Raw genomic sequence first — 13,177 nt, 5'->3', positions numbered from 1 at the left:
TTAGTGTTTTTTAGTGCTTTGAAAACGACATCCTTACTGGACTTGGACGTGTGCTCATGATCAAAGATCTTTAGCTTCCCAACCAGAGTATTTCTGGATACCGTTGCGAGATTATTTCCTTCGACGATGGCATGCTTCTTAGAATCGTATCTAGATGGCAACGATCTGAGAATTTTCATCACAATGTCCTTCTCAGGAATAGTCTTACCCAATGTAAAAGATGCATTAACAATTTCAGACATTTTGTGATTAAACTCATCAAATGTTTCTTCATCTGCCATATGAAGGTTTTCCCAGTCAGAATTTATATTTTAAGGTCTAGCTTCTTTCTCACTGGTATTTCCTTCCAATACGGTTTCTAAGATATCCCAGGCTTCTTTAGACTTAGTGCATGTAGTCACATGGTGCTGGAGATCTGGGGTAATGGCATGTATCATAGCATTTAAGACGTTAGAATTTTTCTTTACAACAAGGATTTCTTCTGGACTATATCTACCAATATCCTTAGGTATATATACATCGTCTTCTGTATTAACCGGAGGATCATAGCCATTAACAACACGTACCCATGTTTGAAAATCACGAGCTTGAAGAAAAGCACGCATAACAATTTTCCACCATAGGTAGTTTGATCCATTGAAGACTGGTGGTACGTTTATGGAGATAGAATTCCTGTCCATAGAGTCAGATCGCTACAAACACAGACTTATAAGGTCTTTAAACGTGTTTTCCTGCTCTGAGACCAATTGAAAAAGCGGGGGTCTAACAACCACACCCAATATTTCGATTAGCAATCTATATGGACTAACTCCAATATACTTTTAAGAAAATCAACTCGACAGTCAGACTCAATCTTGATGAAAGTATATCAAAGAGTTATATCTCTCTTTATCGATTCAATACTTACTCAAGCAAATAGAAATCTGCGAGTCTAATTGAATACGAGAAAAATCACTTGAACGGTACCAAAGACTAATGTTCAAGTATCAATCAATTTCAATCAACAACGAAATGTTGGATTTCCCAATTGATTGATTCAAACACACAACCTGTGATATTTCAATTAGATAACAAAATATAATGCGGAAAAGAAATAACACAGACACCAGAAGTTTTGTTAACGAGGAAACCGCAAATGCAGAAAAATCCCGGGACCTAGTCCAGATTGAACACACACTGTATTAAGCCGCTACAGACACTAGCCTACTACAAACTAGCTTCGGTCTGGAATGTAGTTGAACCCCAATCAATCTGACACTGATCCAAGGTACAGTTGCGCTCCTACGTCTCTGATCCCAGCAGGATATTACGCACTTGATTCCCTTAGCCGATCTCACCCAAAACTAAGAGTTGATACGACCCAAAGTCGAAGACTTTAATAAACAAATTTGTATCATACAAAAAAGTCTACGGTAATAGATAAATTTGTCTCCCACAGAAATACGTACGAGTTTTTGTTCCGTCTTTTGATAAATCAAGGTGAACAGGAACCAATTGATAAACCGGACTTATATTCCCGAAGAAAAACTTAGTATTATCAATCACCTCATAATAATCTAAATCGTATGATGGCGAAACTAGATATTGTGGAATCACAAACGATGAGACGAAGATGTTTATGACTACTTTTATATCTTGCCTATCGGAGAAATCAATCTCAAGTCAATCCTTACGATTGTACTTAGTAAGATAGAAACAACAAGATCATATCACACAACTACGAGAAAGTAGTATCGGTCTGGCTTCATAATCCCAATTAAGTCTTCAAGTCGTTAACCTAGAGGGTCTCGGTAGAAACCTAATGTTAAAGGAGAATCGACGTTAGCTAATACAACTAGTATCACACAGGAGGTGTGGGGATTAGGTTTCCCAGTTGCTAGAGTTCTCCCTTATATAGTATTTCAAATCAGGGTTTGCAATCAATGTTAGCTTAGTAACAAAGCATTCAATATTCACCGTTAGATGAAAACCTGATTAGACTCAAGCTAATATCTTTCAACCGTTAGATCGAAACTTAGCTTGTTACACACAAATGAAATGCACGTTTATTTAGGTTTGTGTAACCGTACCCAAACATGTACATCTAGTTGGTTCAACAGTAGTTAACCAAATGGTTAGCCATATGAGCACTTTCATATCAACCATATTCTTCTTTACCACAACTAGTTCAAATGGCTCAAATGATCTAGTTAGAGAGTTGTTCAATTGCTTAGATCTTTATAATAAACACAATTGAAACAAAAACGATTTGATTCACTCGAATCGATTCATGAACTTTCTAGCCACGATTTGCAAACTTGCATTCCTTAGTTTATATAAGTTTAAGTTCACGAATAATCATTTTTAGAAAATAACCAACTTAAGTACGCAGACTTAAGTACCCGGAATAAGTTTGTAAATAGTTCACAAACTCCGGCAGATTTTCTCGGGAAGAGAACCTCCGACAGTACGCGGACTGGGTTCGCGGACTCTGTTCTGGTTATCCTGATCAACAAAGTACGCATACTTTGGTTCAAGAAATAAGGACTTATACATGTATGATTTAGCACACAATGCTTATATCCAACAATGTTTATATAATCTAAACTCTCATTTCAATCATTGAAACATTCTTAGAGGACGTTATATAGTTGTTGTTCACAAACCATTTTTCTTCAAAGCCATTTTCAAGTGATTGAAACTTAACATGATTTTCGTCACTAGTAAAGATGAACTTGGCCAAAGAAAAAGCTTACCAACACATATTTCGAGAAATAGATAAGTGAGATAAACTCGGCTCGAAATAGCAAATGCGTATAATCAAAGTCTATATAGCAAAACGACTTTTGTCTCAAGATAAGATATAGAGTAGATATACTTTTGAGTGATAGATAAGTTCAAGTCCCCACATACCTTTTAGTCGATGAAGTTCCACCAGTTCCTTGAGTAGTTCTTCATCTTTGTATGATGATCGCCATGGAGTCTTGAGCTCAACTACACTTTCTATCCTAGTCCGAGACTTAGCTAATAGTAGACTAGAAATCAAGACTTATAGTTTTGATTACTAACATTGAAAAACATGCTTGAGGTAGCAACGCATACGAGTTCGACCGAGCAGTGCTCTAACAGAGTCTATCTCTAATAACGTACCAGGTCAGAAATTACCAGATGTTTTTCAAAGCTTGGATTCACCTGAGAGAACTGTCACATCTATGTCAATATCTAAACATTCTCTTAATGTAAAAATTGTTGATAATTTGGAAACACTCCTAGAAGAACAGTTGGATGAACTTTATGATGAAGGTGATTCAGATATTGATAAAGAGGTTGATGAGGAAGTATCCGAGTATTTTAAGGTTTTGAATTCCTTGGAAAAGAAGAAGATGACAACTTCTCATGTCACACCTCTTCTGACTCCTGTCTATCGAAAAAAAAAGTTGAGAAGATGTTACGCAGGTGTTTGTGTTTCAAATCGTTCTAACGAATCGATCCTCAAGGATTCTGAGGAAAACCTACGTATAAAGTCACTTGAATGTGATAATCTTTATCAAAAGTACTTCTTGTTAGAAGAGAAACTTGCAGAAATTGAAGAAAGGATTAATTCCCAGCAAGCAAGTTTTGGTGACAGAGAAGGCGTGTATCTTGCTCGAGAAAAACACCTTGAGGCTGATTTAGCTGCTGCTCTTGATAATCAAGATGTTGGAAGATGACTTGAAAAAGTTCAATACTAGTTCAAGCAAATTAATCACTATGCTAGAAGCAAGTAAAAATCATCGTGATACACGAGGATTAGGCTATAAGGGAATAGATGCCCCAAGTACTAGCACAGAGGTAAAATTTGTCAAGGCTAGTGATTCTTCTCAACAAAAGGTTTCCACTGATGGAAAAAGTGAAATACCTTCACCGGCAGTTAAGGTTTAAAAGAGCAAAGTATATCAACCTCCAAAGTCAGCACGTACAGATCGAGGTAAGAACGTTCCTTATGTTTGCCACTATTGCAGAAATAAAGGTCACCTGGAAAGGAGATGTCGTTTCCGTATAAATAATGAGAAACTTCATGATGTTCTCGTTTGGGCATCACAAGAAGTTGTGAAACCAAGATCATATGTTAAGACTAATCCCCTTAACGTTACAGGTTGTAACTTTCCAACCTTTAGGCAAAGGAATCAGTGATGTGATAAACCTAAATTTGCCTATAAACGTCATAAGAATCCTTTTCACAATCGTAATGATTATCAAAAGGATAACTTTGTAAAGACGAAGACAAGATCCGATGCTCCCAATTGGAGAAAGACTAACTTGCAAAATAATAGTTTATCCAATTCTCTTCCGATAATTCCAGAAAAGAGTAACGGGAAGAAGGGTCAGGTTGTTTTTGAGCACACTCAGAAGTGGATACCAAAGAAAGTTTATGATTCCTTGAGCGAGAAAAGGAATGATCTCCCAGAAAATTCCATGACTATGGAGAAGGAAGTATCCATGATGTTGGAACTTAACAAGTTTTTTGGAAAAATGAAATTGGATGTGAAAGGTTCTAAAAGCGATATCTTTCATGATAATCCAAAGGTCACTTGTGGTGAGCAAGACATTGTTCACCCCAACACAACTTGATTGTGTTGTCAGTGCATCTTCACCAAGGAATGCCCTGCTATGTATACGGTGAGGAAAGCACGAGAATTGGGGCACACAGATTATGTTCGGTAAGGTTGTATAATTCGATTGGATTTTTCTAAAAAGGTATGTCTATAAACTTGAGAAATATTTGTGTTTTTATTTGCTTAGAGTACTTATAATGATCCATATACCTTGCTTATCGTTCATTTCTACCTAACTTGATCTGTGTTTAAGGTTCTTATATGTTTAGGTTTGAAAATAGTAGTTCGGGATGTTTGGACTTCATGGTACACATACCAGGTATGAATATCATCATTTAAAATCAAAATCCATGGGTTTTCTTAAGCATACCCGTTTGCATACTGCTCCAGGTCATGAAAATTCGTTTGCAAGGGAATGCATACTTGCAAACAATTATTCGTGAACTTAAACTTATATAAACTAAGGAATGCATACTTGGAAACCGTGGATATAAAGTTCATGAATTGATTCGAGTGAATCAAATCGTTTTTGCTTCAATTGTGTCTTGTATACTTCTATGATATCTAAGCAATTGAACAACTCTCTACCTAGTTCTCTTGAGTTATTTGAACTAGTTATGGTGAAGATGAATATGGTTGATATGAAAGTGCTCATATGTCTAACCATTTGGTTAAGTACTGTTGAACCAACTAAGTGTACATGTTTAGGTACGGTTACACAAACCTAAATAAACGTGCATTTCATTTGTGTGTAACAATCTAAGTTTGATATAACGGTTGAAAGATATTAGATTGAATCTAATCAGGTTTTCATCTAACGGTGAATATTGAATGCTCTGTTACCAAGGTAACTTAGATTGCAAACCCCGAATTGAAAGACTATATAAAGGAGAACTCTAGAAATGGGGAAACCTAATCTCCACACCTTATGTGTGATTCTAGTTGTATTATCTAGAGTTGATTATTCTTTAACCTTACTTTTATATCGAGACCCTGTAGGTTAATGACTTGAAGACTTCATTGGGACTATAAATCCAAACCCAACTATTTTCTCTGTAGTTGCGTGATCTGATCTTGTTATTTCTATCGTATTAAGTACAATCGTAAGATTAGCTTGAGATTGATTTCTCCGATAAGAAAGATATAAAAGAAGTCACAAACATATTCGTCTCGTCGTTTGTGATTCCGAAGTATCTTCTTTCGCTAGTCGATTAAGATTATTGTGAGGTGATTGATAATTTTAGGCTGTTCTTCGGGAATATAAATCCGGGTTATCAATTGGTTCCTGTTCACCTTGATTTATCAAAAGACAGAACAAAAACTTGTAGGTATTTCTGTGGGAGACAGATTTATCTATTACCGTAGACTTTTCTGTGTGATACAGATTTGTTTATAAAAGTCTTCGACTTTGGGTCGTAGCAACTCTTAGTTGTGGGTGAGATCAGCTAAGGGAATCAAGTGTGTAATATCATACTGGGATCAGAGACGTAAGGAGCACAACTGTACCTTGGATCAGTGTGAGAGACTGGGGTTCAACTATAGTCCAGACCGAAGTTAGTTTGTAGTAGGCTAGTGTCTGTAGCGGCTTAATATAGTGTGGTGTTCAAACTGGACTAGGTCCCGAGGTTTTTCTGCATTTTCGATTTCCTCGTTAACAAAATTCTGGTGTCTGTGTTATTTCTTTTCGCATTATATTTTGTTATATAATTGAAATATCACAGGTTGTGCGGTAAGATCAATCAATTAGAAATATCCAAACTTTGGTTGTTGATTTACATTGATTGACACTTGAACATTGGTCTTTGGTACCGTTCAAGTAATTCTCTTATATCCAATCAGACTCGCAGATTTCTATTTGCTGATTGCGGGTTGAATTAAGAGTTAGAGATATTAAACTCTTTGATATACTTTATTCTAGATTGAGTTGACTGTCTACTTGATTCTCTAGAAAGTATATTAGAGTAAGTCCTCTCAGATTGCCAAGCGAATTGTTGAGTGTGGTTGTTAGACCCCCGCATTTTCATTATCAATTACACACTGTGTTGTTGTATCGTCTCGATCTTGTATCGATGGTCAATGACACAAGTGATCTTGTTGTTGTATTGTCTCGATCTCGTATCCATAGACAATCACACGAAGTGTGAACCGAATTAGTTGTATTGTCTCAACTCTGTCCATAGACGATCACATTCGGTAGAGGACTTATAGGTTGATAAATAAAAGATTGTGGTTTATTTGGGTACCCTCGTCTTTTCATTCACCCATACACATATTTTAAAGTTTAACATACTCTTAGTTACTTAAGCAAGCCAAACCATAGCCATAAATCTCCAAAGTTAAATACCAACGACAGTACTTCCAGTAAAAACAAGTTTAACAATCAATACTATCGCTTTTTATGGGCGGGTTCGGTCGGTTTTAGCATCAAACCATAATTTGATTAATCTATATCGGGTTTCTAGATTCAAAACCATATGCCAACTCACTACGAACGGGTTCGGTTTAAAAACCCACGGTATCATCGGGTGCGAGTAATTCGGTTTGATGGGTCGGTTCTTGTGTAGCTCTAGCTGGTAACATGCATTTAGTGGACAAAAAAACTTTTGGTTTGGAACTCTTTTTTTGTTTTTTGGATTTGGTGGTCATAATTTGAGAATTAGAATCACCAGGAGTTTGGAGAATTTGAAGATAAAACTGTTGGAATTGGTAAAGTGAGTGGTGGATGAAGGAGAAAACGGAACTGTGGAAGAGATGATGTGGATACGTTAGGGTCAGAATGAAGTAATGCATTAGACATGCCAACACTAGCAGCAGATGTGGATATGTTAGGGTCAGAATGAAGTAATGCAATTAGACATGCCAATACTAGCAGCAGAATTTGACACATTGGAACAATAAGGGTAAAACTGGGAAATAAATTTTCAATGGAAAACATGTGCCGAGACAATAGTTCTCCCAGTGGAAGGATTAAGACGGTTTGATCCAAGAAAAACAAAGACAACCAAAATATTTTAGAAATAAATAGTCTGGAGACTTGTGAAAAAGAGAATCAAAATGAGAAATGAAGTTCAAAGATTTCATAGGAAGTCTGTTGATGGTATACTTAGCAATAGACAAGGCATCAAGGCATCAAACCAAAAAGAAAAAGAAGAAAGGTTTTTATAATAAAGGATATGGTGACATGACATCTACTGTAGCAAATATCCATGCGTGCACTCAGCAACACCATTTTGCTATGGTGTCTTGGGACATGCTATTTCATTAGCAACACCACGAGCAGAAAGAAAAAAGAGGAGCAAAAGTTTACAGGAACAAGACCTTACACATCCATATAAAGCAACTGTAAAGTAGACATGGAATTTGACACATGGAAATGTAGTTTGTGACGTCTGCCTACTTGGCAAGATATTTGACAGGATACTGTCAAGTTTGATTGTCTTACAGACTCTATTTACAGACTGATCAGAAGAAGAATGTGCCCATTCTTCTATGCCATACTTAAAATGAAGCCTCGACACAAGACAAGGCATATGGCTGAACAAATTGGTTTGGTAAGGGATAGTCCATGATCATTAGGACCCTGAAAAAGTGTCCTCCCTGAAGAAGGACCCTGAATAGTCATTCTTCTATGCCATACTTCAATCCCGTTCTAAATAACTTTCATCTATAAGATCATTCGATTTCTCATCACCACTGTCGTCAACATCTTTATACGTTTGAAGATATGCCTCTTCACCTTCATCCTAGTGAAATGGAAAAAAAAAATACTGATTAGTGTGGCGTACACCAAGAATCAGGACCAGAAGAAAAAAAATGACAAAAGAAAACAAAATTTCACCTCGATTTCATCTTCAAAAGAATATGCATCCTTCAGCTTTAGGTATAAATCATCATTACCCGTTCCCTTAAGATCTTCCATTTGATCCTGTATGATTAGCAATTAGGTCAGTCAATTGCTATTGTGAGTCAAACTACTGTTGATGATTCAAAACGATTAAGCAAAACAATTGTTATTTGATGAATTAACTAACACGTACCAGTTGAGATTTTAGCAATTCGATTCTCTCCCCAAGACTCCAAATATGATGATTGAGTGCCTGTAGGTAAATGTGCACTCAGAAGGTTGCAAAATACGGAATTTGCATGTATCTGAAAAAGAAAGGTATCTGGATATCAAGAATACAATGGAATGAAATAGGAATGCACTTTTTACCTCGCGTCTTTGAAGTTCGATTGAACGTGCCAATGCCTGTCTCCTTGTCAATAGATTCTTGGGTCTTATCGCATTAGGGCGTTGGTAATTCTTCCCACGGTAAACAATTATCACATAACCTTTGGTAGTTTTGTCTAAAGATATTAGTAAACCACCACTCTCGGCCTCAAGGTTGATTGCTATTTGCTTTACTTGCGGGAAACTCTGCCCCTTCACAATTATCTTCACAAGTTCACGATACTTCCAATGTAGATGCATGTTCTCCACAGTCCCATCGAAAACCCCTCGCCTCCCTAATAAGCAAAGATACATTTTAAAGAATAAAGGAATAAACAAGCAAATACTCATTTGTAGAGTCCTCACTCGAACAACAGAACAAGCAAAGAAAAGGGTACTGGGAAACCAAGATTACCTACGCACAAGAACGGCTTCATACTCAAACCCATTTTTCGAAACAAATGCCTCTCCTCATCAGTTATGGTTTCTAGATCAGTTGGGAGTGCTCTTGGCAGCAGAAACTTCTGGACTTTACCTAAAGCCCTCTCTGCCTTTCTGACTTTTTCTTGTGACTAGTAAAAATTTTCAGGTGGAAATTGAGAAAAGCGCAAAAAGATCAAGATTTTAGAAAAGTGAATATCTATTCTTGTAGCAGAAACAAATGACAAACATAGTACTTACTTGAGTCAGCTTCTTCTCGAGGTATTTAACAAGGGAAGTGTGCTTATCCAAAGCCAACTTTCTCTTCATTTCCTCCATTTCCTTGCTACTTGGTTGATTTGCCCAACGAGAATTTGCTGCCAGAGATTCAGCCAGTGTACCAGCAACCAATGGATTTTGAGAAACTTTGGATTTAGAAACTATAAATGATGATGCCCTCGACCGTGCTTTTTCTTCCTCGTCTTGGTTGAGTTCATTTAGCTTCTCTCTTTCTACCAATGCGTTTGTGATATCAGGTGACAGGAAGTCATTGCCTCTGTAGAACACAATATAATCTTTGTTCCGAGATAGAAGCGTTCCCCCTGTTAAATTCTGCAAAAATATGAAGCTGGTTGTGAGCAGTATATAAAGAAGAAAGAGAGGATCCATATAAGGCAAGGTGATGTATCTGGTGAATTTTCTGGCGACAAATCTTAACTTCCAGATGGGGATAATATAAATGAGAACTCCTGCAAACTAATGATAGGTTGATCCCATTGTCCTGAGTCAAACATATGTAGAAAGAGCGATTCTCTTCTAAGGTATCAATGAACAGTCCATTCTCATGAGATGAGGAATTTACAAAAATGAAAGGAAGACATAGATGCACAGATCATGGATGTACAGTTGAAATAATTGTAATACACAACATCACAACAAACTTTTTTAACAATTGACTTCAATATTGGAGAGGTTCAACTCCATATATTCCTCACCTTGATTTCTTCCGCCATCCTCTCATTGCGGGTATTCTCTACACCGCGTTTGATGGCAATCTTTGCAATAGCACTTTTTTCCCAAAGCTTTACCATAGCTGTGGCCAGGCCTTGTAGTTCTCTATTTCTCCCTACAACAATGAAGCACGATTTATAATTTCAAAGCAAAGGTAAAGATATATAGATAACTAGTTCAATATAATCAGATGATTAACCACATACCTAATGCAAAATGTGGAGGAACCGTTCTGGCTAGCCTGCGAAAGTAAGTCATTTGCTTGTTTGTAAGACAGTGTCTCATACTATGGGGTAAGAGTCTGAATGGGGTTGTATAGCCAGGGACCAGAGAAGGAAGCAAGTCAGCATCCACTGGAATCGGATCCCGACCAGACCAATCCGTGAATCGTGGACCCAACTCATCCAACAAACAGTTCAGTTCACTTAAATCCATAAGTTCTTTTTCTGATGAATTCTCTGCGGTTTTCACCGAATTAGTAACAGAATTCTTTATTATACCAACCGAGTCACTCACTCCTACACTATGGACACCATCAAAAGTAATATCTTTTGAGACAGTATTTGTACTTGGATTATGTTTACTTTGTTCAGTATACGATTGCACACAAGACAGCTTGTAGGACATTCCCCTGAACAGCACAATTGAACTACCTGACCTCCAAATCACTAATCCTCCAGTTCTACTCTGAGAAACACAAAATGCTTTGCATATTAAAATTGGGAAATGCCCTACAAGAGTTAACCAATAAATGAATATCCACACATAGACATGTAGTTAGGAAGAAGCTTAAATAAAATACATCATTAAATTCCTTGATATCCACCAAGTCATCTTGTTCCACACCACTTAAATCAACTCTTTCTCTACGCTGTACAAGATTACAATTTGTGTATGCATAATTGCCAACGGATACTACACAGTCTAATAAATATCTAGAATTCCAAGGACTAAATCTTATGTTTATTCAAATTGCAAGGCTCTAACATCTAAATTTAGTAGTACTATTAAGTGGGACTGTAATCTTTTTGAAGACACTAAGCCCGTCCTATCATCTTTATGTGTAATGTCAGTGTGTAAATGTGAATAGAGGTGCTAATGCTGTTGAGCTTAGCACCCCTACTCTCAGATAAATAGTTTTTGAGTTTTCAACAAAAGTTCTGTTTCTTAGCAAAGAAAAAAGGACTAAATCCTACATTTCTGGCTGGAACACGATTGCAGTAGACATGTATAGATATGGTTCAACATTACAACTTAAATCTAATGACCAATTCTAAAGTGATAGATAATCAATTACTGAGACAAAAATACACAGTCGAAGCAAACAAGCGAATAGGATTATGAGAAACCGTAACAACAATAACAAGTCAACATTTATCATTTTTTGTGTTCTTTTCTCCTCAAGGCTGATGAGCATCACAAGCATTTTAGTCAAAGAATACGTAAAATTTTAAGACATTTCAACTATCATGGCACCAATAAGTAGTATAATCCAATTCTGAAGTGAATTGCAATTTAGTATAACAAAACACAATATCAAAAACCACTAACCTCTAAAGCATCGTGAGTTCTCTGCATATTAAGCGCCGGCGGTCCTTCGAATTTCAACTTTACAACTTCATCAACTTTCCATTTCTCACGAATGCATTCAACCAATGCTTGTGTGATACCTGCAGCTCCAACTTTAATTCTCATCTGCATTCTTAAACCAACATTTCTAAGCCTTTTCAATTCAATCTCCGGAATCGATTTCTCTGCCACTTCTGTCTTATTCCTCTTCCACTTATGTCCATTCACAGACTCTCTATTACTACTAATCGCCCACGGCAACACCGCACCCAAATCGCCATCCCCACTACCCAACCCCCCAGACGTACCAACATTTGCATTCTTTCCAGAATCAAACGAAACCCTCTCAAATTCATCCTTCAATTTTTCTTCTACTAAACCAAATTGCGACACATAATCCTCAGAATTACAATCATTTCTATTAACAATAACAACCCTTTTCGAGGTTTCCGAAATTTCATTAAATTCACTAACTTTTACACTATCAGCTAAACCTTTCTCTACAATTTTAGTTTCAGAATTGAAATGTGATTCTTTGGGTTTTGTTTTATAAACCCAAGGAGCAGAAATTTTATTCCCTAAATCAAAATTTACCTCCTTTTCTTCTTCTTCTACTGAATTCAACCTCTGAGATATCAATTCTGCTTCCTCCTCCACTTCCTCTTCTGTTTCCAATTCTTCTGTTCCTGCCTCTTCTTCTTCTTCTTCTATCTTTTGTTGTTGCCATGGGAATTTGTCCCTCTGTGAGCGATTCTTCAAAGACCATCTATCACGAACTTGCTCATAAAAACTGGGTCTGAGTTTTCTTTTCTTTTTGACATGGATTTTCTGAGCTACTTCAGTTTCAAAATCAACTGTTTGGTTCGAACAATTTGATTCATGTTTGAGATTTCTGTGTGAAGAAGAATGGGTTTTGTTTTGGATACTCAAAAATGGAAGAGAAGGAGAAGAAGATGATGATGAGAGAGAAAGTGAAGCAAACAAATTTGGTGGAAATGATGGAGAAATCGCCATTTTTTTTTAATCCGGGGAAACGTCAAAGGGTATAGGAGGTTTATCTCTATGATAGATGGTAACTGAATGATAGACCACAACTGTGCTGTAGAGTTGTGGTCTAGTGTCCGAAATGAACTAGTTGGGCTTTTGTTCCTGGCACACACTGGCTCAGAGGCCAAGCCACGGTGCCAGGTCAGGAGTCCGATTTTGTGTATGAGCATCCATGTGACAACCCTATGCTGTAAATAGCTTGGAAGTACTGGTTAATCCTGTTGGGAGAACCCATTTAGTGGTTAATCCACCCATCCAAATGGCTTTACTCGCTGGTCCATGTTTTTTACTAGATTGTTTACTTCCTAGTCCAACACATGTGTAAATCGCTAGTGTCTTTTTCTTT

General features: G+C 37.0%; 1 protein-coding gene across 1 annotated transcript; it reads right to left on the bottom strand.

Moving 5' to 3' along the window:
- Positions 1-7,876: 7,876 nt before the first annotated feature.
- On the bottom strand, positions 7,877-12,820 carry LOC113350560 (CRM-domain containing factor CFM3, chloroplastic/mitochondrial-like). The gene is made up of 9 exons (XM_026594709.1): positions 11,767-12,820; positions 10,422-10,902; positions 10,200-10,330; positions 9,466-9,816; positions 9,200-9,356; positions 8,788-9,080; positions 8,612-8,671; positions 8,413-8,499; positions 7,877-8,317 (listed from the first exon to the last, which is right to left on the bottom strand). The coding sequence occupies exons 1-9, from the start codon at positions 12,796-12,798 to the stop codon at positions 8,213-8,215; spliced, it is 2,697 nt and encodes an 898-aa protein (XP_026450494.1). The 5' UTR covers positions 12,799-12,820; the 3' UTR covers positions 7,877-8,212.
- Positions 12,821-13,177: the final 357 nt, after the last annotated feature.

The sequence above is a fragment of the Papaver somniferum genome, chromosome 2, assembly GCF_003573695.1.
Source record: "Papaver somniferum cultivar HN1 chromosome 2, ASM357369v1, whole genome shotgun sequence".
Classification (NCBI taxonomy): Eukaryota; Viridiplantae; Streptophyta; class Magnoliopsida; order Ranunculales; family Papaveraceae; genus Papaver; species Papaver somniferum.
This window is presented reverse-complemented; position numbering and strand designations above follow the sequence as displayed.